The following is a 25,166-nucleotide window of genomic DNA, read 5'->3' as shown; positions in this document are numbered from 1 at the left end:
AAGCTACTAATCTACTGTCAGTATTCTGGTATTAACCTGAGGGGTGAGGGCCCCATTAAGTGAAGGTGAGGGCTGCATGTGGCCCCCGGGCCGCCAGTTGCCCATACAGTATATGGTCTACATTGTAGACCATATGCAGCTTTAGGTTCGCTGTATAGGCCTATATTGTAGACTACAATATAGGCCTATACAGCGAACCTAAAGCTGCAATCCGTTATTGAGTGGTGCAAACCACTCCAATAACCAGCTTTGTCTGTATCTATGTATCTATGTATGTGTGTACCTGTACGTGGGGCCACGTACAGATGAGCATGGTTGCTATGGTTAGTGTGTGACGTAGTGTGTGAACAGTTGCACCACTCAGTTCACACGGGTGTGATTTTTTTCAATTTAAACCAGTGCTTTTCAACCAGTGGTCTGGGGACCACCAGTGGTCCTTGAAGGGGGCTCCAGGTGATCCCCAGCTAAATGATGGAAGAGTTGGTAACCTAATTAAATTAATTTTGAAAAAAATAAAAAAATAAATGCTATCAAGAGTTAAATTATTGTTAAACATATGCATTACTTAATTCATAAGAAAGTCTACACAATCACAGAATGTAGAAGAATTGTTATTTTTGATGCCATGGAATTGTGGACAAAATCTTATCCAACGACAAGAAATTATAATTTGGTCTTGGGTCTGAGAGGCTAAATGTCATCAAATGGTGGTCCGTGGCTCAAATGCTGAATAAATAATGGTCCTTGATATGAAAAGGGTTGAAAACCACTGATTTAAACCAATCTGTATAGGACTATAGGATAGGAGTTCATGGGTACAATATTATAACTACATGCTAGTGGTTGGCCTGAGACCATGGCTGTTCCAATCCCAGGACATGAACAGCTGGTTTAGAGCTCTATTATTGTAAGCTGTAAACCAGCGATTCTCAACATGTGGGCCATGAGGATATTGCAAGTGGGCCCCCAAATAATTGGCAAAACACTACGATTTTAATTTAACATGAATGTATATTTTTTTTAAATCATGCTTTTTAAACCAACAAATACATAGGCCTATAAGTGCATCATGCATGTATAGCCTACTACAGATATTTATTTTACAACAAGCAGCCTACACCACAAACATAGGCCTATAAGTGCATGTAGCCTACTTCGAATCGTTACTCATGTCCAACGCCACTGGTTACATGCATGGTTTGACGTCACGTCGCCACCTGACGCTCCTCAGGACAATCCCTGCGCGTCTCTGTCCAGGCAACCACACTGAGGCACAAAAACAAACTGCGACTAGACGGGCGTGAGCTCTGTTTCAATCTTCACCGTTTGTTTTTCTTTCAGGCTTAAAACAAAGACTTTGTTTGAAGTAAAGCAAGCGCTTCAAAAGACACGTGCAATGTATGCTCGGGTGCGTTCTCTGCTGCGCCGACAGTAACGCGAACTATGACAACTTTAAGACGGTTATAACTTATTGTCGTTGTTGTTAAACACTTGTAATAGCCCATGTTTTCTGCCGTTGTCGTCAACTCCACTCCACGGGACGCGCACTAAAACATGTTCTAAACATGTGTCGTAGCCCAGGACTACTGTCGTTGTTGGTCAACTTTAAAGTTTGGTAAAAAGGGGGAAAAGGGCTGTTTTGAGGATTTCATACTGGCTATAAGTGAGCATGGGTGCAAAACAAAGCGCTCCCGATTTTGATGGTCGAACCCGGGCTTATTCCAGTTCGGACCTGCCATCTGGGAACTCTGACGGGGCGGATAGGATTGGATTTAGATACACCAATGGGCCCGATGGACCACGAATTCGGTACACAGGAGGAGTCCTGGCCAATTCTGCTGTCACCATACCGAACAATAGATCAGCTTCACATGGCTTGGACATGGAGGAAGAGAGAGAACTGTCCATTAGAGGAGGGCAACGACTACTTATTGGATCCCTACCGGCTCACCTATCCCCTCACCTGCTAGGAGGTAAGAAAACAGTGAGCATGGCAACGAGGACATGTAGTAGCCTGTCGAGTATAGCCTACTGTCTGTACTGGCCTACTATAGGTACATTTATAATAGTTTACACAGTTGGTTGGTGTAACAGTTTAGTTCTAGAAAAGGCTGCTATGTTTATTATAACAATGATTGTGTCTCTAAACTTGTCTTCTTCCTTACCACCATTCCCTCCCCTGTCATGTAAAACTGGGGTGTTTATCACTGAGGCCGAGAAGGAAGAGAAAATATGTAGGTCATTAGATAAGAGCTTCCTTCTGGTTACCCATTGCCTTGAAAACACACACACACAGAGATATTCTGACCTCATTTAGACTCTTTTGTTTCTCACTGTACACACACACACAAACACACACATAATCACAGTAGAATAGAAATCATGTGCTGTTCTTTATCTAGACTTTATCTAGAGACCCTGCAGCTGTGTTAACAGATGGTGGGTGTCAGGACAGTGAGGACACAAGGGACAATTAGGCCTTAATAAATGACAGACAGACAGACAGACAGACAGACAGACAGACAGACAGACAATATGGTCAGATTTAAATACGCCAAAGCTGTGTGTGCTACTGTTTTACAGCACAACCTATACGCCTATAGTTTATCGGAGGAGGAAGTCTATTACCGTTCTTTAATTGTTAATTATGCCATAAATAACCTTTTCTCATTAGATACACATTTGTCATGATGACTCTGCACATCTGAGAGACAGGTCTGCTTGGCCTGTTTCACATAACCAATTGACCATGGCATACCAATGTTGCCTTAAAAATAGTCGAGTTTGCAAACTTAGGGATAGACATACACACAAAGCCACACGTTGTTGGAGCTCAAAAAGTAAATTACAAAAGCAGCAAATGTTTCAGCCCTTGACTATCATCATTGCTGCAGCCGGCATGAAGGTTCTCCTAGGAACAAATATAGATATACAAATATAAGGTGCAATTTATCAGTCAGCTGATGTCCCTAAATGGACGTGATGTAGTTCCTTGTCCAAACAGACAGCACCACAACTATACGTCCAGCAAACAAGCGATTCTACAGGACTGCCGAGTCACAAGAAAGACAATCTAATTATGTGGACAGCCTGTGTGTCATTGGTCATCCATGATGTCTATGACATAATATATGACTCCAAATTTGGACAAGGTTTCAGCCTGAAAAGAGACGGTTTGACATTATGAAAAAAATGAAAATAAAAATCACACCTGTGTGAACGAGGGGCGCTCATATCATCATATCATCTCAAGTTTTCGTCTCCAATGTTTGTGTTATGCAATGTTTGTGTTTACACGAACACTCAAAATTGTCCATTCATTGTCAATGGCATTTTAATGTTTGTGTAGGACAAAGTTTGTGCGCACACACCAAAAGCTGGACATAGGAGGGACTAGCTCCCTTCAAAAATCACACACACAGACACACACACACACACACACACACTAAAGCTACGCTAGCCCCCTGCACAGCCATGCCGTAAAAACACACAGAGCATAAATGAAAACAAAAGAAGAAAAGAAAAAGAGAACACCCTGTCCCTGTCTAGTGTTGTAGCCTTTCTAGCCCAGGGACATTGATGTGTAGGTAGGTAGGTATATCATACTGTCTGCCTCTTAAGTTTGTCTTCTACAGATGCCCCCAATAGCATTACCACAGGAGTATAGTCATATATGCCTATACATAGGTATCATAGTATCTTGACTTATCTATGGCAGCCTGGGAACCCGCTGTATATTGTACAAAATTGTGTTGCCGATTAAACCTTTTCATAGATTCATAGACAGCACTAGCAATGTGTAGCATTGACTTGGATTCATGTTGATGTGTTGTGTATTCCTATTTTCCACATAAAACCTTGAAACTTGCACTTAGTCTGCTCTTAATTCCCTCTACACCAAACCTCTTTGCCGAAAATACTAAATAGCGTGTGCGCGCGCGTGTGTGTGGGTGTGCATGTCACCTTATTCTAATCAACAGTGTTATAATTTCAAACACAAGTTAGTTTTTATCTCCACTGTCAGGTGGGCTGCCACTATACCCTGTTAATCTTTGCTCAGCTGATAACACACACAGATGGGAGAACAGCAGAATGGGGGTGAGGGGAATATGGATCATATCATTACGTCATCTTATTGAATTAATTGATGAATTCGGCATAGCTTGTCATAAATAGAGGCTGGAGTGAGATGACGATGGAAGCATCCGCTCACTGTTATTATTAGAGATATTAAGCAGGGGCTCAGCAGCAGTAACTTGTCACAGATAGTCTCTGCGGGAAATTGCGGGAACCATATAAACACTCTGTCCACAATGACTCAATATAGTGTATCATCATCATCATCATCATCATCATCATCATCATCATAATCGTAAAAATCGCAACACAAGCTCATGAAATTTCATGTTGATCTCTAATTTAATATACATTTATAGTGCAATTTGATGGTCTCTAAGGTCAAGGTCAAATACTAACATTGTTAAATACATACTTTCTGAACTATGAGACTGATTGCATTTGAAATCGTGTCTCAAGCCATTTTAATTCCCTGCATTAAGTTTCCAATTCCATATTGATGAGGTATAAGATGAGGTTTAGTGGAACTATGCACACAGTATATGCACACATCAGCTTGTTTACAGACAGTTTACTGTTTATGAGTGGACCTGCCTGAGCATGCACGTCCAGCAAAACACAAGATAGACCTTATCTACAGTAGCCTACATGTATTGGCCCACATTCTCTCTCTGTGGAAACTATGACAGATGGGAGAGATGTAGCATAGTGGAGACTGAAGCTTCATTTTAGTTGCCCGACTGTGTAGCTCTATAAATAATAATGGATAACTGAAACATTCGATGAAAATAACAGTAATTCGACAAAGTATGGATTAAACCCTTAGCATTGTCGACCTGTTCCTATGTGTTCTTCCCTCAGGTTTCCACTGTCCTGTGTGCACCAAATATGTGGATGCAGATGAAATGGAGAAGCACCTGTTCGCGTGTTTCACTAAAACAAACCTCTCTTACAATAGTAAGTACAATACAATCTATAGCTTGTTAACACAATAATAAATGGAGGTCAGAGAGGGAAAGCAGAGACAGCTGGTTATCTCTCATTTTAAACACCTTGCATAAACATCATAAATCATTTTCTCACCATCACCTGACTAGAATAACTGGATTTATTTTCTTTACTCAACCAACCATGTGAATATCAGAATATCTTATGAAGAACAGAAAGGGACCTCTTGCTTTTAGTTAAATGGGAGTCACCAATGCTGGGCTCTGGACCAATGCTTGAAATGCACATTTTATCGATGTTAAGATTCAAACCTCCAAGATTATTGAAGGTTTGACCATTATCACACAGCAGACCTTTTGCCGTATAGACCTTTAGGAAAAACATTCTGACGGCACCTTGGTGCCCTATGACATTTGTCTTGTCTATGACATGGCCATTACAGCTGGTTCAGCTTATATACATGGATGTTGTGTCTTGTAGCCCCATACTGTATGTGACCTCATCCATCACAGTAACTTGGGATTCTTGTCACCTAGCGTTGCCATCCAGCATGGGTGTGATACAATGTTGGAAAATACCCCTATTCACCCAGCATGGCAACAATCCATTCAATAACTAAAACTTAATTGAGCAGTGATATTATGACCCGGGCCAAGGGGTTGTTAGGTTGTATGTATTAACATAAATGTTGGGTGAGGTGCAGAGGATACCGGAGAACTCACCAGCTTACCGACTCGCTGCGGTTTAGTGCATTTTAGTTTTACTTCACCTTCATTTAAATTGCATTGAATTGAGAGATAGAGAGACTAGTTGTTTAGAGTTTAAACTAGAGTGGGAATGCTAAAGTTTTAACACCAAAGTACCGAAACAATGTAATTCATTAGTAAACAATATCCTGAATTGGTAGGCCTACTATCATTGGTATTCACATACTCAACCTTTTATCATTGAATAGCTGACCATTTAATTGCACGAAATAATTTGATCAATTTGGAGATGAACTATAACATCTGTGGGTTTGACATACTACACTGATGAAGACAGCATGTTAGCATAACGATGAAGACATTGATGAAGAATTTCGCTGCGGCGAGTTGGAAAACTGGCGAGTTCTCCGGATACTGGTGCAGAAATCAAAGATGTGCCAACGGACAGGCTTTAAAAGGGCACCCGGCACCCAGATGCTCACAGTCACCAATTTCACTGATGGCGTTCATCACACTGCTCCCCAAGTCCTAGGGGGGACTGCCCATAACTCCAGAGTCCTTAACATCCCATCCCATTACTCTGACTACATGGCTTCACATGCAGTTAAAGTTAAGTTAGAACCAATGACAAACACAGAATGAGAAGAGCAAAGCAAACGCAACTCTTGATAACCAACGAAACTAAGTGAAACATCAAGTAAAATACATAAAGCCAACTACATACAGTATACAGTACAGTACAGTATACAGGGGAACCGTCACAAGCAGCCATAACTGAGTGGATAAAGAGGCCGTCTAGGAATCAGAAGGTCCCCAGTTCACCCCCGGCCTTCCCAGCCTGTGTGTCAAAGTGTCCCTGAACTGAACAAGACACTGGACCGCTAACTGCTCCTTACTATGCACTATTAATAGCACCCACTGCTCCAGTCCTAATAGTTAGGAAGGGTAAATGCAGAAGACTGTATGTGACTATATGAACGATGCATAGCCTCAGCCTGTGAGCAAGTTCAGGCAGATATATACTCAAATGAGATATGCGCATCCTCAGGGGGTTATGTAACTGACGCGTCACTAGCAGCTGACCAATCTGGTGGTCTGTTTTAGCTGATCATTCCCATTGTTGTCAAACATCACTATTACTGATGGAATGTGTTTCCGTGCTGAGTGCTCCTACCGCCGGCCATCCCAGCTCCACCTGTAAACGCTGGTGGAAAAAGTACTCACATTTTTTTACTTCAGTAAAAGTATCAATACTACAACGTAATAATAGTCTGTTACGAACAAGTAATCAAACTTTACTTTAAGTACAAAAGTAATGGCATCAAAACATACTTAAAAGTACCAAAAGTAAAAGCAGCCTTCTCATTATGCAGAATGTTTCACAGGTGTGTATTAAATCATCTGAAAGTGTAGCAGATCTACAAGGTCTATTTTCAAATAGCCAAAATTAGGGCTGAACTGGTTAATGTATGTTTTGTAATAATAAATCTACAAAGTAACTAGTAGGTTTTCAAATAATTGTAGGTGAGTAAAAGTATAATAAATGCCTCTGAGATGCAATGGTGTAGAAGTAACAGTACTGAAAACTGGAAAGACTCCAGTATAAGTAAAATGACCTCAAAATTGTAGTTAAGTACAGTGTATTAATTACTTTAATTTACACCACTGCCTGTAACCTCCGTTTCCCCCCTGGGGTGTGGTTGTGATATATCTCCCTGCTCCCTTGTCTTCTAATTGTGCTGAGCAGGGAGTAATACGTTGCCAAGATCAAAATATTCATGGTCAATCGACCTGTTTTTTTTGTCTTTCCCAGAGGACATTCTGTCCAGAGACTCTGGGGAATGTTCTATCTGTCTGGATGAACTGGAACAGGGAGACACGATTGCCAGACTGCCTTGCCTCTGCATCTACCACAAAGGGTAAAACATTTACTAACCAGCGGGTAAATCTTCACCTTCACCCCAACCTGTTGTTGGGCAAAAGAATGCCATGTTGAATAAAAAGGCATTGCTATGATGCCAGTGATTCTGCTGACAGCTCAAAACTAGCCCCCAATGCTCAAAATGACAATATTGTGTCTCGTTTCCATGTTGAACCCCAATGTTATGGGATTTCTTTGTTTTCATTTGAAGCCTTTTTCTTTAAAGCATCCCCTTCTGTTATTTTTCAGGTGCATAGATGAGTCTCTAAGGTCAAGGTCAAATACTAACATTTGAAATCGTGTCTCAAGCCATTTTAATTCCCTGCATTAAGTTTCCATATTGATGAGGTATAAGATGAGGTTTAGTGGAACTATGCACACAGTATATGCACACATCAGCTTGTTTACAGACAGTTTACTGTTTATGAGTGGACCTGCCTGAGCATGCACGTCCATCTTTTTCGTCCATTGATTTCTTTGTTTTCATTTGAAGCCTTTTTCTTTAAAGCATCCCCTTCTGTTATTTTCCAGGTGCATAGATGAGTGGTTTGAGGTGAATCGCTCATGTCCAGCACATCCCACAGACTAGAGAGACTGCTGCACACAGCTGGATCTATACAGTATGTCACTGCAGTCTCCGGTAGACCCTAGACCTCATCTGTCTATGCCAGCTCAGCATCAAGAGGTTTCTCAGGGACTAATGCTGCACATTTATCTGGATCACCTCATGGAAGAGCAAAGGGAGTATGGGGCTATTGTACTCATGGAATATCTTCCGGGGACCAATTTCTTTTCTACCTACTATACGGTAGATACAACATGTTCGTCCAGCTACGTGGTGGAGTATGTTTGTTTTTTTTTTACTGGAAAGGTGCACTCAACAGGACGCAAATCTGCACCTGGGGCATGCCCTAAACAATATCAGCAATGTAGGCAGTTGCATTTCTACCTACAGCCATGAAAAAGCAGTGCAACATGTGTTGTACATTCGTTGGGCCCGATTCACCAAGGACATTTACACCCAGGTGTAAATAAAGTGACTAAAGGAGGGTGTATATTTCGGTACGCTCGATCTCACGTGCCATTCACCAAAGGTGGCGTACTGAATTAATTTGTGTGTATCGCATGAGTGTAGCTCATTTCGCACTCTTTCCCCAAGCGTTTCGCCTGGTGTAGTACAACATCCATGCCCGTTTTAGCTCCATATAATGTAACCCTCCCGGGTTACATTATATTCTAACGTGATGACGTTAAAATCATTAAAAAACATTGATGACAAAAAAATAACGTGATGACGTTTATGGTCTCACGGCCACCTTACTATCATGGTTAGAAATGGACAGATCTACAAGCTATGGGCCTACAGCGCGTCAGCAGCAGCAGGTCGCAACGCACCGCAGATCAGCCTATTTTGGCATGCTATGGATCCACTGCACGTTAATAATAATAATGTTACTCTCACGTGTATGATGAGAAAGAAATTAATTAATTTAGTTCAATCTCATGTCCAAATGCTAATAAAACTTTCTATTGAACAATTGTTCACTCACCTTTGCAGAGGTAAAGATATATCCGATATTTTTATATCGCTTATGAGGGGAAATCCGTCTTTTTGATCAATATAATTTTATCTGATATTATCTCTATTAATTTATGTCGGAATGCCTGGGGAAATGGATGTTCTGGACACATGACACAGCTATATTTCCTTGTCAGATCAGATGGTAAGTATAAGTATAGGCTCATGCATTCATGTGATGATGTCGTCAATACATAATTGCCTATTGTTGAGCCTAAATGAATCACGGGACATTTGGAGTTGCCGAGGCATGTATTTGTGGCGTTCATGATGTGATCAATATACAGTAGCCTATTATAAATTAATACCCATGACAAAATGGGGGCGCATCTGTTCCCAATGAGGCAGCCTGCTCATCTCACCATATCACGCCTTCAACAAGCTTTGAACTGAGCAGATTGGACAGATTGGCCAAAACATCGGCCACTTTCCTGATCTTCGAGAGACGATTTTATTTTAATTTTTTTATATGTGTTGACAAATGTTGGGCACATACATATTTTATTTGTGGTTTGGGACTATTAATTGATTCAGTATGAGCATTCTAAATACATATACGCGAGCCTCGATCCCTGGTAAATCAGCCTTGGACCCTGAAAATGGGCACAGTATACGCTCAAAGTCACGTTAAAAAATAATGATGAATTCCACACCTAATATGGGAATGGTCGGAAATCTCGGTACGCTCATATTTTGAGCGTACCGTACAAATTGCTTGATGAATCGGGCCCATTGTCATTACAGTCTTCCTCCCTCTCTCTCATACACATTTATTGTCTACCTCTCTCCATCTTTCTCTGCTTTGACCATCATCTGCACCCAAAACTCTGAAAAAGTAGATAAAGACTGAGTTAAGAAAGCGAAAGCTCGGACTGAATTGAATGTACATAGACATTACTCATAATGGGTGAGGGGGGGGCACCAGTGGACTTGTATGTAAAGTAATTGGCTAGTTATGGTACATCCCATAAAAAAGATGGACAGGAGCATTGTTGGCTAGTGGATGGCTTGTACCCTATAAACCGGAGGATCATTGCTCCACGATTATTCAGTTCAAAAAGTGACATAGTAGACTGATTTTAAATATATTTGAGAATTGAGATCCCTTGGCCTGCTCGCAGTGTGCACAAGAAATATGATGCTGATTGGCCTAGCAGTATGACTGCTGAGGACAGGTGAATGCATGATCTCCTGATGGAGATGAAAAAAAATCAGACCTGTCTGAAGTGAGTGGTGCAACAGCGACCCCTGTTGGTACCCTAAACATAGGGACATACATAGGGATGGACATAGGGATGGACATAGGGAGGGACGAACATTGCTGTTCCTTGGAGTGGTTGCGCCACTCAAAAATGATGTACTTGACACTCCACCTGCTGGGCCAAGATGGGATAACACAACCTGGAGAGGCAACCAGTCCAGAACGACTTCACTGAGCAGAGGACTTGTACTGTACACACCACAATTGCGTGTACACAATTTATTTTCAACAGACCTATAAGGTTGAGGTTCTTAAGGTTGAGGAATTTACAGATTTCATCTGCCTAATGGCGCACAATGTAAATAACCACAGAAAATGAGCACCCTAGTGTACTGCAACAACTGTTTTAAAGTAGGATTTGCACACTTATCTCTGAACAGTGTATCCAACAGTATGGCCTCCTGCTCCCCACTTTGTTTTAGTCTTTCCAGTGAGCAAGGTGGAAAAATAGACCCTTAATAGAATGAGATGGTTTAAGCTTTAAGGAATGACTATTTGGGCTGGATGGACCACAAGCCAAAATACAAATTGTCCACCTCAGTGTAAAACCAAAGTAGTACTAATTAATCAAAATAAACGTCATAAACTCTTGTTTAAAAAAATAAGAAAATAAATAAATAAATCTAAACAGTGCCATACTATGCTGCTATGTAACAGCTGGAATGTTTTCCTGTAACATTTCTTTCATTGTATTCTCTCTTTGTACTGTACTGAACTGCCCAAAATAAACATTGCAGTCTACCCTAGGTTTTTGTTACTTCACATATCTACCCCTCAAGGGTTTGATATTTGTGCATAGCAAGTGGACATCATATTCACATAACAAGAACAAAATGGCCCAGAAAAGGAATTGGATCTGTGACCCTCAAGTCAAGCTGAACAGCGAAACAGCGCAGCAAATGAAAAGGCGTGTCAGTCAGATTAAAGTGAAAGCGTTGCTCAGAGAATGAAACTGCATTAGAAAGATGGGGCACGGCATTGTGAAAATAGTACTAGGATGTACACAGACACAGTTTAACAATATTGTTAAAAGGATAACACAAAAAGCTCTAGGGGCTTGTTCCCATTTGTGTATTCAATTCAGAGACATTTAAAGACATATTATACAATTTAGGCATTTTGCAGACGCTCTAAATCCAGAGTGCTTTACAGTAAAACATGGTAATACATCAAATACATGAAAAATAGTCATCATGAATCATACATAGTGGGATATCTATACCAGTAAGACACCCCGACTGTGAAAAGCAACCTCGCCTAAGAGGTCGCCATGAAACAACAGAGCTTCTTAATACGGCACAGTTAAGAAGCAGGGGTTAAACTATTAATCTATTAATCAGGGTTGTTGATAACGTCCTAGACGTCCTCAAAGGGGCATACGCCAAGCCATATATGGAGATCTAGGGGTTTGATGAGGTCAGATCAACACTTGGAATGAATTATGTACTGGCCATGTATGGAGCGTGTCTTGAGTGTACAGGGTTTGATGAGGTCAAATCAACATATGGAATAAATTCTGTATTGGCCATATATGGAGCGACTGACTGATAGGAGATGCAGGTTTGCAACCTATGGTCTAATGAAACTATGCATGTGTCTACATAAAATGCTATCTCTAAGTTACATAGGTTTACCCTTTGCATATGCCTGTAAGGTCGCCGGGGCTAGGCTATTATATGATGTCTTGTTAATAAATGACTATAAAAACCTATGCTATGAAAACCTGCATGTGGTCATGCCCCGTGACATCACGCCTCCATATATGGTCACGCCTCGTGACATCACGCCTCCATATATGGTCACGCCTCGTGACACATCACACCACCATATATGGCCGTCTCCATATATGAAGATCATGACACTGACCTCATCAAACCCTGGATAGCTATACATGGAGAAGACTGGATCATCACCTAGATCTGCACATATTATGGCCATAACACCTCTACATCTGACCTCAAATCCTTAGTTCTCCATATATGGAGCTGACCTGTTCTGACATTGCATATGTTGATCCACCTCCACCCGTCCTTCCTCTTCGATGTCTCCATTTTGACTGATACCTGTCCATTCAAACTCTAGACGGGTTCGCCCCAAATGTATTAGTATAGCCACATCCGGCGAAAACTTGAGTTCTCAACAGGCCCAAAAATTAAGGCCTGGGCCTACCTGGGCCTTCATCAAACCCTGTACACTCAAGACACTGCCTCGCTGCCACCCTTAGATCTCCATATATGGAGCTGACCTCTTCTGACATTCTATATGTTGATCTGACCCCCCATGCCAAAGCACAAGCGCTCGCCCAGCAGTCTGGCGTCACCCAGGCAGATGCATGCACTAAAGGGCGAGGTCACGTGCACTCAGGTGCCCTCAGGGCGTCTTACTGGTATTAAATCGATATCTATAAATGCACCAAGTCTCTGTGTGTCTGTAATCCAGGAAACTCGAGAACCGTTCGCCCCACCGATTTCTAATCTGGCGTTAAAGTTTAGGACTCTAGGAATAGAGTCCTGCAATACAAATTGCAGAGACAGGTGCGGACAGTAATGGTGGTTTTGATTTTCAGAAGGAATTAAAGGAGTCACCATTTTTTATTTGTTGCTGGCATAGCAGTACGAATTTGACCCCATTTGTGTGCAGAATCTGGGTTGAGTGAGATCAGTGGAGCTAGCTCTGGTGTTGTACCCGTGTTTGTTTTGCGCTAGTGAAGTAGTAACCTTGAAACTTGACAGGTGCATGGGTATCCCTGTTTCCTTGCATATCTTGAAGACCAGGCCAAATAGACCAATATATTTTACAAAGTTCATGTGACAGGGTATGGCAAGTTTATTTGTATAGCATTCACACAGATATAATTTGAAGTGCTCTCGACTTAGACACATTCAAAGCATGAACCTTAGTAATAGAAATAATGAATATCCGTTTCAAGGCCTTTATGTACAAATAAGTCTATTAATAATAATAGACTTGGAGCAAGTCTATGAATGTGTGTAACATAGTTAATTAATTCCCTGACTTTCTTACAGAACAAAATCTAAAGCCACACCTTTTTCTGGAGAACATTGAAGATGCCCTGCAGCACCTTGAGGATCTTGCCCTGACCTCCCTTCTCTCACTCATTTTTCAGGCTGCCACACATGGGGTTTCTTAAAGAAAGATTTAGCTTTCTTTAAGTCTTGGTATCAAATTTATACATCATTTGATACACCGTTGACTCCATCTGGTGGACACAATAAGTACCTACACTACCATGTTAATCTACAGTTATCTCCCAGGATATGGGATTTAAATTATAAATCATACCATTGAGTTGGTTGTTCCATTAAACACCTAGATTTAATTTGTCACAGTTGTTATTTTCTAGTCAGTGTCATGTGATTTTTGTACTACATGCTGCAGTACATGTACAATGGTTACAGAATTGTACACTGTAGTTTCCCAGACAAAATGTATTTATTTAAAATTGTTAATTATTAAATAGTAGCCTACACAAAAAACACATTTAATTAAAATGTCAAGATCACATGACCATGTTTATTTATAAAACAAAAATACAATATTGTCCCATAGGACTGGTGGTGAGAAGCAAGGCTTGAAAAGTAGGCAAAGAAAAACTTAATTTCTGTCTTCCACAACTCTTGGTCCAAAAGACAAAACATGTATAAGGAAACAACTGGACTCCAAAAAAAGAGAGGGGGGAAACCACATCAATATCTGTATTTAGTGGAATAATCCTTGGGCGATACAACAAGACCTCGTCCTTTTCTTGCACCTCTGTACACAGTTTCAACAATGTTTATCATCTCCTGTTTGTCCTCCATGGTCCAGTTGATCTTGTTGTTGTTGCCAGTACCCAGATCAATCATGATGTGCTTGTTCCTGAAAAACAAAAGTAATTTAATCTTTAGCTAGTTTCACACTATGAATTCCCCTTTCATTCCCTCATACAGACAAGACGCTATGGTTCATAAGGTTTTTTCCTGGCAACTCTAACAAGTGAAGTCAAGTATTTTATATATAAATAAAGATTAGGGATGTTAACGACTCAGTATTTGGCAAATTGATTAATTGAGGCCAAAACATTTTCCTTCTGTTTTTGTGCTGCGCAGCAGTTGAGAACGCAAAGTATGCAGTCCTTTAAGCAACACAACTTCTGCAGCTGCACCCATTATGTTTATAATTTGCATCAAAGCCCTAAAAATAAATAAATAGACTTTATTCTGTAAACAAGCGACTCAGAAATGATGTTAGACAGGTGGAAAACTTTAAACTTGTAGAGTGACTCATTACTTTACCTGGGTAGCCTGGCCTTAGCTGGGTTACATCTTCTGAAAGTTGTACTTGAATGTTGACATGAAATAATAATCCTGTTTAGGTTATTATAAGACTATTATGGACTTCTTTTTCTGTAATATTGCGTGTAAATATTGGTAGTTACGGGTTGCGTTTTTTTGGGCTCATTCCTAAAGTGTAGTTTTTTATTTTGGCTTTGTTTCCTAATCGTTGTTTAAACCAGTGTTTCTTAATGTTGTTTAAACCAGTGATTCTCACACATTTTCATGTCAAGGACTCCCAGATTAATGTATTTGTCACAGGAACCCCCATACAAGATTAGTGTTGTTGTTCAAATGTTTCAAAGAATATTCCACATTGTCACATTTTTTTCCATTATTGTTTTCAAAATAGCAGCTCTTAAAAATATGGAACAACGTGCGTCCCGTATCAGTTATTACGGGAATCGTCGTTTTGTTTCCAAATAGAGAAAAGTGGGCGCTTACCATTAATAATCAAAATGTTAACACTGGTCGGCTCTTTTCTCCCTGTACGCACTGCGAGCTTGCAGATCTGCTATTTTCGGTGAATGTTCACCCCAGGATAGGAATACTAAGGTTAAAGTTGTAATTCCTCAAGTGAGCTTGCTTGTTGAAATCCAAGAAGAATGAAAACCATGTACATTGAAATGACATTTAGGCCTCTTTTAGACAGCGACCATCTCCAGATAAAACGTCAAAGTACCGTTGCGTTCTAACTTCTCATTTTTTATTGACCCTTTACACGAGAACGCACACTTTATGAAAACGCTATAATGTCGCTAGGTGGCAGTAACGGGCTGCCAAATAACCAGTCACCCACGTTACGTACAAGAAGAAGAGCCAGCTCCCCCTTCACGCAACCCTATCGGGGTTTTGCTTCCAGAACACAACGTGGTTGTGGCCTGCTTTCTATAACGCATCGAGGTGACAGACAGGCTGACAGACAGCCCAGAGAATGCAGGCAGAGCACGCCACGGGATGGTTATATATATTATAATACATTAGGCTACATAAACGCTGCTGCCGCCTATCGCAGGGTATTTTATTTACATCATGGTTTTACATTCACCATCGCTGATGAGCAGCGCTTTGTAGGCGAGGAGGGAGGCTTGTTCAGGAACATCATATATGGCTCTGCATCAATGTAATAAATATGCGCTGTGAGCCATGATGTCATAAGTTTTGCGGATTCACCGTTTTGCCTGTTTACATGGAGAAGGGATAAAACGGCATTCTCAAAGATAGCCACTCTGGAAGGTGGTTTCACTTTGTTGCGTTTTCACCTCCTGAAAACACCGTTCTCGTCTAAAGGGACACCAGCAAACGATACTTTATTTTGCCGTTTTCTATGAACACCATTCTCGTGTAAAAAACACCGTAGACTGCTTTACAATGGAGAAGTCAAAACTGTTAAGCACTTTACCTGAAAAAGAACATGACGGTGCAGGGGTCATACAACTCATACATCTTGTTGAAGTCAGGCACTTCTGTGATGTCCACCAGGTACATGACTGCAAAGTTCTTCACCTGGCAGAATGATTGTACAGTAAACTGAAGTCAGTATACGGTTCATGTGCTCAAAACAGAATTATTCACATGCTCATTGTGAATGACAAGTTCAGTCAACATTATAGTGCAGTAGAGGCATACAACACAAATTAGTAAACTGGCAAAAAATATTTCTAACTGAATAGTTAATATTCAGCCATGTTGAGTTGACAGTTGAATGATTATTGTAGTACTCTTGCATAAGATGGCTAGCTTATTTGTGTGTGTGTGTGTGTGTGTGTGTGTGTGTGTGTGTGTGTGTGTGTGTGTGTCAGAGATAGATAGGTAGAGAGCCAGTCAGTGAGTGGATCAGTGGATAGATAGCTTAAGCTAACCTTTTCAGCTATGCTGTAGAGAACTTCATCCATCTTCATACAGGTTGGGTCCCAGTCATGACCAAAGCGGATTACCAGGACTCTGTCCTCCTCGGACAGAATGGCCTGGTCAACCTGCCAGCCGTTGTGGAGATGTTGGAGCATGTACGACATGTTGATCTCCTGGTACTGTCCGTTCACACACTGAAACAAACACTGTGTAATCACACACACACACACACACACACACACACAATCATTAGGAAGCACAGGTTACTGCACAGGTTACTATCAGAATCTGAGAGCGTCACATGATTGATTGAAGTATTTATTAACAGTTTGCAGAATTACAGTACATTTCAAGCACAACTCAATACAAAAAATGTCAACTGTGGAAGACACCATAAAGCATTACACTTATGTTTACAATAGGGTCCACCCGACATATTTCTCTACCAATCATACCGTAATGGAGGACCAATTCGTTACAATTCATAATAAAATATAACAAGTAAACCTTCTTGATTCAGGTCTCGTGTGGTAGGGGACTGAAAACTTGCAACAAAAGGAGGGGAAACAAGTTCGATGAATGTACACAACTACACATACACTGAAGAATGTACGCAACGCGTGGGTTGTCCGGGTTGTCCCAGTTTTTTAACAAATTGCAATTCTATTATGAACTAGCCTCATCAATAAAGGATTTTTAACTTGTTTCACCAAAGAGTGCCTTGTTTTTTCCTCTTTGTTGTAAACCTTCTTGATTCTTAGCTGGATAGACAGCTTGTTACATTAGCATTAGCTAACGTTAGCTTTTTACCTAAGAACATTCTGGGAACTAACGTACATTTAGTGATTTTACGAAAACACTTACCCCAGGTGAGTAACTAACGTTAGATACTGTAAATAAGTAACTATGTGAGCCAAGTAATTAGGCAAAAACGCCCCAATTCATTCGAAATGTACAAATAATGAACGACGGCTAGTGGACGTATGTATGTTGTCCGTTGACGCGTTGTTATATGTTGTTGTTCAGCTACCGGAAGTTAGTAAGTTACGGATCTCAGCAGCCGGTATAGAGTTGGTGGCATGCTTATAGGCTCGTTACTGCCACCAACTGGACTGGAGTGTGGAGCAGTGGATTTAGAAAACTTTCAACTACTAGACCGGTAGACCCATTTATTAGTGTATAAGTGCTCTATATAAGTGCTCTATATAAGACAAAAGGCTTGAACCTCAATAATAGGAAAAAAAGAATAGAAGTGTTTCCAGGACACAAGGTCTGTATGTACAAATACCTAGTCAATTAGACTTGGAGCAAAAAAAATCATTATGCCCTGACTTTCTTACAGAACAAAATCTTAAAGCCACACCTTTTCTGGAGAAGATACCACAAAGACATTTCAGCTGCCCTAGATGCAATCCGGTATGCCTCTGTCCATTTGTACACAGAGTCTTTGTAGTCTTTGCAGCTTGTGCCAAAGGACGATCAACAACCATCATTTGTAGTGCAGTTATATATGTACATGCAAAATCTTATTGAGATTACTTTAACCACATGCATGAACCCTCCCTATTCTGGGCATGTCAATGGTCCAAGTCCAACAGTCTGCTTTTTTCGACAAAGAAATGTGGTGTGTAGATGGAAAAAAGGTACAGACCTGTGGGAAACCCTGCTCAATGAAATAAAAAGGGTTTAAGTGGTTGAATATTTCCAACTTTCCGTTGTTGGTGATATTGATTAATATAAGAGCATTGATTGAACACGACCCAGTTAAGATGCTAAAACAAAAGTGGATAATATAGTGATTGTGACAAGTATTACTGATAGTCACTTTTGCACTTCTCTGGACCAGGTGATGAAAGTTGACTGTAACTCAAAAGAACAATGCTAGAGCTCCAGTTGGTCTGTTAGGGTTTCACACATTATTTCATAAGTTTCATTACAAAGTTGTTCAACATCTCGTTGCATGTTATTGTTAGGCCAATATAACTCCCCATATGATAACACATATCCTATAATCTGCAAACTGTTGTTGTTAATCAAATAATTAATAACAAAGAATCTAAATCTAGGTGTTTGATGGAACAGCCAATCCAATGGTATAAATAAATCAACAGCCTACAGTGTAGGTACCTAATGTCTCCACCAGATGGAGTCAACGGTGTGTGTGTGTGTGTGTGTGTGTGTGTGTGTGTGTGTGTGTGTGTGTGTGTGTGTGTGTGTGTGTGTGTGTGTGTGTGTGTGTGTGTGTGTGTGCGTATAGCCTGCCCTGAGTGTGCGTCTCTGACTTGTGACAGAATCAGGATGGTGAAACTTGACCACTCCACCTACACTCTGCAGTGATTAACTACGGTTGTTAGCTGTGTAACTGAAAGAGTATGACCCGCTCCACCCCCAGGACCCCCTACCTCCCCCCAAGATCTTCCTACCGCCCTCCCTGCCTACCTCCAGAGGAGAGTTGTATGATTCATTGTCAATGCCATTCAATGTTAGTGTTTGGGCAAACATTCAAAACTGGCCATTCATTGTCAATGGCATTCAATGTTTGTGTTAGTACAATGTTTGTGTTTACACAAACCCTCAAAGCTGGACATAGGAGGGGCCAGCGCCCCTCAAAAAAGCAGTCCAAGTACAGAGACAACTCAGGTACCCAGTCAACAGGGTTGGATTGATTACAGTCTGTGGCTAGTAGCCTAACAACCTGCCTGAGGAAATCAGGCTTGCTTCTTATTGCTTTTTATAGTTTTATTTTTAGACGAATCACATGCCTGGCATTTAATTGGCCTTTGTGGAATAATAAAGTGGTATTGTATAACTATAAAACATACTTTATTAAAAGGTCTTTCCATAAAGAAGTCCCTTAATGTTTTTTTATTTCTTTTAGGTTTTCTTCAGTTTTATTTTAAACACGTAACTTTGTTTTGATATTAATTTTAAGTGCTTTATATAATTAGACATTTTATTATTATCATAAGGTGTTAAAGCAATATTTCTCTCAAGCTATCTAATCAAATTCTAGTATATGTTTCTTCAACAGACTTACTACAGAGGGGCCACCAAATTGTTCTGTGATAGGAACGTTTAAGATATTTATTCAAACATAATTTAAATGTCTGAAAATTGCATATTAGCAAAGGTAATGTAAAAACAAACAAAACATTTAATTTACGCAACACTGCTGATAGTGCTGTCAAACAAATCTACGATGCCAACAAAGCTGCAGCATCACTTAATTGGAAGCAAGCAACCCTTAGACACTTAAAAAGAAAAACCTGTGGAATACTTTCCAAACCAGTCTCAAACCTGTCATGACATGTCCAGAAGATAACATGAGACAATGAGCTAAATATGGTGAGCTATAACTTTGAAACTTCTTAATCAATTTGCATGAAATTGTGGCATGAAATATGCAACACAATTTTATACAACATTTAGTGAGGGTTCTTCCTGCTAAGGGGTCCTGTGTACATATGTGTGAAGAGACCCCATGCTTAAATCCTACCGTCCTACCCACCCCTGAATTCTCAAAGCGTGTGATGCGCATCATCATGCATTCTTGTTTCCTATTAATTAATCAGCTCAGAATGGGGGGGGGGGGGGGGGGGGGGGGGGGGGGTCTGGAAGATCATGGGTTACAACTGAGGAGCTCCTGTCTAGACATTGTAATAGACCTAAGACATTCACTGTGAGAGAGAAGGTGGAGTTGTATACTATATACGGCATATAGGGGACTACCATACACGCACGTACATATATACACTGAAATTTGTGGTAATCCAGGATCTGTTTTCCACTGATAGTGTTTAAGTGGATCACTACAAAGAAAGGGCAGACAGACACTAAGGATCATCTGGGTATCAGGGGAGGTTGTGTTGGCATACCTCCATGATCCATCCCTTCCCACTCCCCCCTCCTCTCTCTGTCTCTCTCTCTCCATGTGGTTGCCCACCAATGGGGGAGGGTATTATCTGCCACAGTCCGGGAGAGTGGGAGACCCCACCTCCCCCCCACTGGCATTGCCACAGAAACACACACATATAGATGCATAAACCCTCCCGCCGCTTAAAAAGTGACTGCTGAACAGCAATTAGCATACCGGTATCTTTTCTTTCTTACACCTAGATAACAAAATGGTACATCTTCTGAGATGTGGATTGTGGACAATGTCAAGCGTCTATTATATAGTCATCAGTCGTTGGTAGTTTTCTGTAAAAGTAGTGTTCAAGCTGATCTTATTGTTGTTATCGTCTAGAGTAAAAAGGCATTTTTCTCCGGCTCCTCTGCCTTTGTACCAATGTTGAACCTTTGCAGAGCACGGAGCACAGAAGTGTCATGATGAAACTGGTTGACAATATTTGGACTTATACAGTATTATTCCCAGGTAGCTAATACTATACAACCCAAGGTTGTACCAAAGTTCAACTTCACTTTAAAGCACAGTGCAGAGAAACCACTGCTCCTCTAGAGTAGAGATAGGCTCTGCCTCTGCATACAGTCAGCAGTGTCTTTCAGCCCCAGGCGTGGTCTGTTCCAGTTTATACTAAGCACACAAGCTACTGCGTCTATGCATGAAGATCCTAGACAATTGGCACTATTTTGCACTGTTATTTTGAACGTTCTTTGTCGGGTGTTTTGCAGCTCAACAGTCTACTGTATAAATGTTTGCAGTGAAAGAAGAATACCCCAGAAGCTTCTTAAATGCAGTGATGTGTGAAATGAATGAACAGGTTCTTATTCATGGCTTACAAATTCACATCAAGAGACCAAATAAATAAATGTTTACATGTACTATATCTGTATAGAAGTGCACGCACGCACGCGCACACGCACACGCACACACACACACACACACACACACACACACACACACACACACACACACACACACACACACACACACACACTTTCCTTCCTCTAATTCCTTCAGAGAATGCGGAATGAGGGGCTTGAGAGAGACTTTAAAGATGTGAAAAGTCAGATATGTCAAACACTAAAACCACTGAGAGAGAGAGAGAGACAAAGAGAGAGAGCGAGAGAGAGACAGACAGAGAGACAGAAGGAGAGGGGGGAATTTTGGCATGGAATATGACTCAATAAGTTAAGTAGGACCATACAGTTTGGAACAAGATCAAATGTTTCATCATAAATATAAAAAGCGCACGCACCTCTCCCTGGGCGGCATAAACACGGCCCTGTCCGTCTTCTCTCATAGGCACTATGAGAGAGGACGGGCACTGGACAGGGCTGTTTATGCCGTCCAAGGAGACACAGGGGTGTGTGCGCTTTTTATGTTAGGCACTGACACACTTAGGGAGTTGGTGTTGTGTTTGCTTAATTCCCCCCCTTCCTCTCCCTCCCTTTCTCCCCGTACTTGTGTATAGCCCTCCCAAGGACTTGTGACTAACTGGATTTGCATCTCTCAGCTCATAATTCCCAAAGGGAGCCAGCCCCCCTTCATGCACACACACACACACACACACTCCCCCAATCTGCAGCAGATCAGATGGGGGAAACAAAGCTCTATTTAACTGAAGTCCCTGAGTCACATAACGCCGGCCCAGCTATATAATAGTTGCACAATGCTGATGCAGTAGTGCAGAATACTGCACGCACGCGTATTACACACATAAGACACAGATGCATTGCAGATGCATCCACACGTAAAAAAAAAATGTACATAATATAAGCACAATGCTCAAATGCGCGCGCACACACATGCCTAGTTTAATGCACACAACACAGAGTCCAAAGGGTACCATTCACTTCCATTTACGGCGGGCAGCTTCATTCACAAGCCTAAGCCTAATTAGCACCTGCTCTGTCCTCATGTACGGGCCAGCTAGGCCTCCCTCCTGCTACACAGGAGGTGTGAATCTGAGAGGGTGCAGCAGCTGAACCAACAGGACCAGCACGCACAGACACACACACACACAGTCATGCACACACACATGCACACGAGTCCAAACAAACACACTTCACCATGAAGGACTTTTATATAGGGCCCCGCCCTCACCTTTGAAAGAGTACACATTTTATTGAGGTAATCTCTCTTAACTTATAAGTGTCATATTCATGAACTTCCTCCATCACATATGCACGCAGTGACACACACTATACAGCAGTCACTATACAGTCACACAGCGATAAACTGTTGGTGTGAGAATGCGTGTGTATGTATGTGTATGCATGCATGTCACCCTTGGTCAGTTTTGTCCTTGTGCAGTTCTGGTCGCACGGGTGAGAGAGAGACATTATGTCTCTGCAAGAAGGGATCGTGAAAAAAGAAAAAGAAAGCACGATGGTGTCTGACAGCGTAAATAGGCCCATTTCTGAGTTGAATGAAAACACAGGATGGCTCTGCGTGCGTATGACTGGCCGGGGCGCTGTCCTTTCAGAACCACTTTCTCCCCTAGTGTTCCCAATCTGTCTATCCCTCTCTCACTCCAGCATCCCAACCCATCTCTGTTTTTCTACTTCCCAGACTCTTCTCCTCCACCTCTCCATCTCTTTCTCTCCCGTCTCTCTCTCTCTCTCCTCTCCTTTAAAGCCACCGGCCCCTACCTGCCTGCCTTCCTGCACTGGTACATCCCCGTGTCTCAGCCTCTGTCAATGTATTTTGCCCTTATAAGGAGAGAGGGAGAGAGAGCTCGGTCAGACTGTACTAATGGCGCACGCACAGCAGGGGTGCTCCGAGCGGCAGGCCACTGTGATCGTGGTGAGGGGGTGAGGGGTTGCGGGGGTGGCGGACGGAGGGAGGAGGCGTTGATACTACACTTCCGTCAGTGACTCCTAATAAGACGGAAATAGGCGCACAGAGAGGAAGGAGGACCAGAGAGAGAGAGAGAGATTATGTTTAGCAGAGGCAGGTGAATGTCTACGTCAGTGTGTTGCTTGTGCAGTTGCTTACATACACACCTTAACCCTCGTGTCCCTTTTTTTACATTCTTAAAAATAGCCTAGGCCTATCTAACTATAAATGCACCAAGTCTCTGTGTGTGTGTGTGTGTACTGTTGTAATCCACATAACTTGAGAACCGTTCTCCCCACCGACTTCAAATTCGACACACGCGTTCCACTCCTCCACAGGGAGTGCAGTGCCCGGTGTCAAGTCGGTCGGACCCACGGTTGTCCAGAACCACCCCAAAAAGGCCTTTGACCGGGCTCTGGACCGGGCCCCTGCCCAGTGCCCAGTGTCCATATGGAGCTGGCCTGTTTTGACATCATTCTGACGTCTGCATAGACTCCATATTTGGGCATGCCTGACAAAGAACTCCATACTGTATATGGGCATAAAAGGGACAGACATAATATCTGGGTGGGGCATGCATTTCCAACTTGCATCGTTCCAAGTAAGTACAGCAGTTCCCAACGGGCACCGCTGTAGAGGCTCCAACGGGCACCGCTCTAGTATGCTTAATTTATACACGACGTACGCCTACAAGCATACAGATCAGCTACTCTCGTCATATAACACTGTCAAGGTTTAAGTGGTTAATGCATGATGCTTAAATGTCGACCCATTAGATACAGTGCCTTTTTGTCCTGCGTGATGCATATGCCAACTCACCGGCCGGCTGCTACCGTAGTCATTTATATAGAAATGTCCAACCTCCGGGGGAGGTGGTGTGATATAGGTAGATGGTGTGCTATGACGCACGAGTAAAGTTTTCCGAGTATCGTCTTAAAACTGTGTTTTGACTTTGTGAGACGTACTGTATGTACTGTACTGTATATGCCTAATTTGCATATGAGTTTAATATGACTCACACATGTAATATAATTATAACAGGGTATTGAACCACACAAAATAAAACGTTTGGATATCAGCCTCCTGCTGTGGAGTCTCTGAAGCAGGGTTGCTACTTTCAGCCTGTTCTGAACTGGAAATGTGTGGAATTCTGTTACTAAGAATTGATGCATGGGTTAAAATGTCCCTTGGGGTAGGGAGGGAAAGCAGGTCAATTTAATAATAATAATAATAATAGATGATTAAATAGAGAGAGAGAGACAGAGAGAGCGCGAGAGAGAGCGAAAGAGAGATTAGATCACAGTGTCTTTCTTCTCTTATATCCTTAACTCAAAGTGGTTGTGCCAAAATAGAGTTTGAAAACGCTGAGGAAGGCCCACCTGGCTGAAACGCGTACATTTTAGGCCCGAAACAGCCCTAAAACGTCTTTATACACCATCTTCATATACACATATACATATTATATACATATTATATACATATTATTTTCATGGAGCCCAAGGCCCAGCCCTACTGATTAGCATACATCTTAGGCCCGAAAACGCCGGGCAGGTCGGAAAAAGGCATCTGGGGCTAATGACAGGGAATAGCAGATTGAGAATGTCCCAATATAGCTTTCCTCACCTCTCACACTTGTACTAGGACCCCAGATCTGTTCTAATGGCAAAGGGAAAGTCAATTCACGCTGAAACACATCCAGAGCTTTGCCTTCAGCTAAACAGCTCCAAGACTGCCAACGAAGCTCTC

The 25,166-nt window shown here is 41.7% G+C and overlaps 2 protein-coding genes across 2 annotated transcripts; one reads left to right on the top strand and one right to left on the bottom strand.

Moving 5' to 3' along the window:
* Positions 1–1,186: 1,186 nt before the first annotated feature.
* On the top strand, positions 1,187–11,337 carry LOC306938151 (E3 ubiquitin-protein ligase znrf2-like). The gene is made up of 4 exons (XM_079522172.1): positions 1,187–1,973; positions 4,939–5,034; positions 7,546–7,651; positions 8,185–11,337. Exons 1-4 carry the CDS (start codon positions 1,670–1,672, stop codon positions 8,240–8,242), a joined length of 564 nt encoding a protein of 187 aa, XP_079378298.1. The 5' UTR covers positions 1,187–1,669; the 3' UTR covers positions 8,243–11,337.
* A 2,590-nt stretch (positions 11,338–13,927) lies between these two features.
* On the bottom strand, positions 13,928–17,722 carry txnl4a (thioredoxin-like 4A). Its single transcript, XM_079522177.1, has 4 exons — positions 17,543–17,722; positions 16,690–16,884; positions 16,230–16,333; positions 13,928–14,372 (listed from the first exon to the last, which is right to left on the bottom strand). Exons 2-4 carry the CDS (start codon positions 16,840–16,842, stop codon positions 14,201–14,203), a joined length of 429 nt encoding a protein of 142 aa, XP_079378303.1. The 5' UTR covers positions 16,843–16,884; positions 17,543–17,722; the 3' UTR covers positions 13,928–14,200.
* Between the last annotated feature and the right edge of the window lie 7,444 nt (positions 17,723–25,166).

Source organism: Electrona antarctica, assembly GCF_951216825.1.
Source record: "Electrona antarctica genome assembly, chromosome: 15".
Lineage (NCBI taxonomy): Eukaryota > Metazoa > Chordata > Actinopteri > Myctophiformes > Myctophidae > Electrona > Electrona antarctica.
This window is presented reverse-complemented; position numbering and strand designations above follow the sequence as displayed.

What these genes read in the sequence shown, in the direction of transcription:
- LOC306938151 (XM_079522172.1), top strand. Translation starts at nt 1,670, where the DNA reads ATGGGTGCAAAACAAAGCGCTCCCGATTTTGATGGTCGAACCCGGGCT. An exon ending in ATCCCCTCACCTGCTAGGAG is followed by an intron (nt 1,974 to 4,938) that starts GTAAGAAAACAG and finishes TTCTTCCCTCAG; the next exon opens with GTTTCCACTGTCCTGTGTGC. An exon ending in CTCTGCATCTACCACAAAGG is followed by an intron (nt 7,652 to 8,184) that starts GTAAAACATTTA and finishes GTTATTTTCCAG; the next exon opens with GTGCATAGATGAGTGGTTTG.
- txnl4a (XM_079522177.1), bottom strand. Translation starts at nt 16,842, where the DNA reads ATGTCGTACATGCTCCAACATCTCCACAACGGCTGGCAGGTTGACCAG. An exon ending in TCTACAGCATAGCTGAAAAG is followed by an intron (nt 16,334 to 16,689) that starts GTTAGCTTAAGC and finishes TCATTCTGCCAG; the next exon opens with GTGAAGAACTTTGCAGTCAT. An exon ending in ACCGTCATGTTCTTTTTCAG is followed by an intron (nt 14,373 to 16,229) that starts GTAAAGTGCTTA and finishes TTTGTTTTTCAG; the next exon opens with GAACAAGCACATCATGATTG.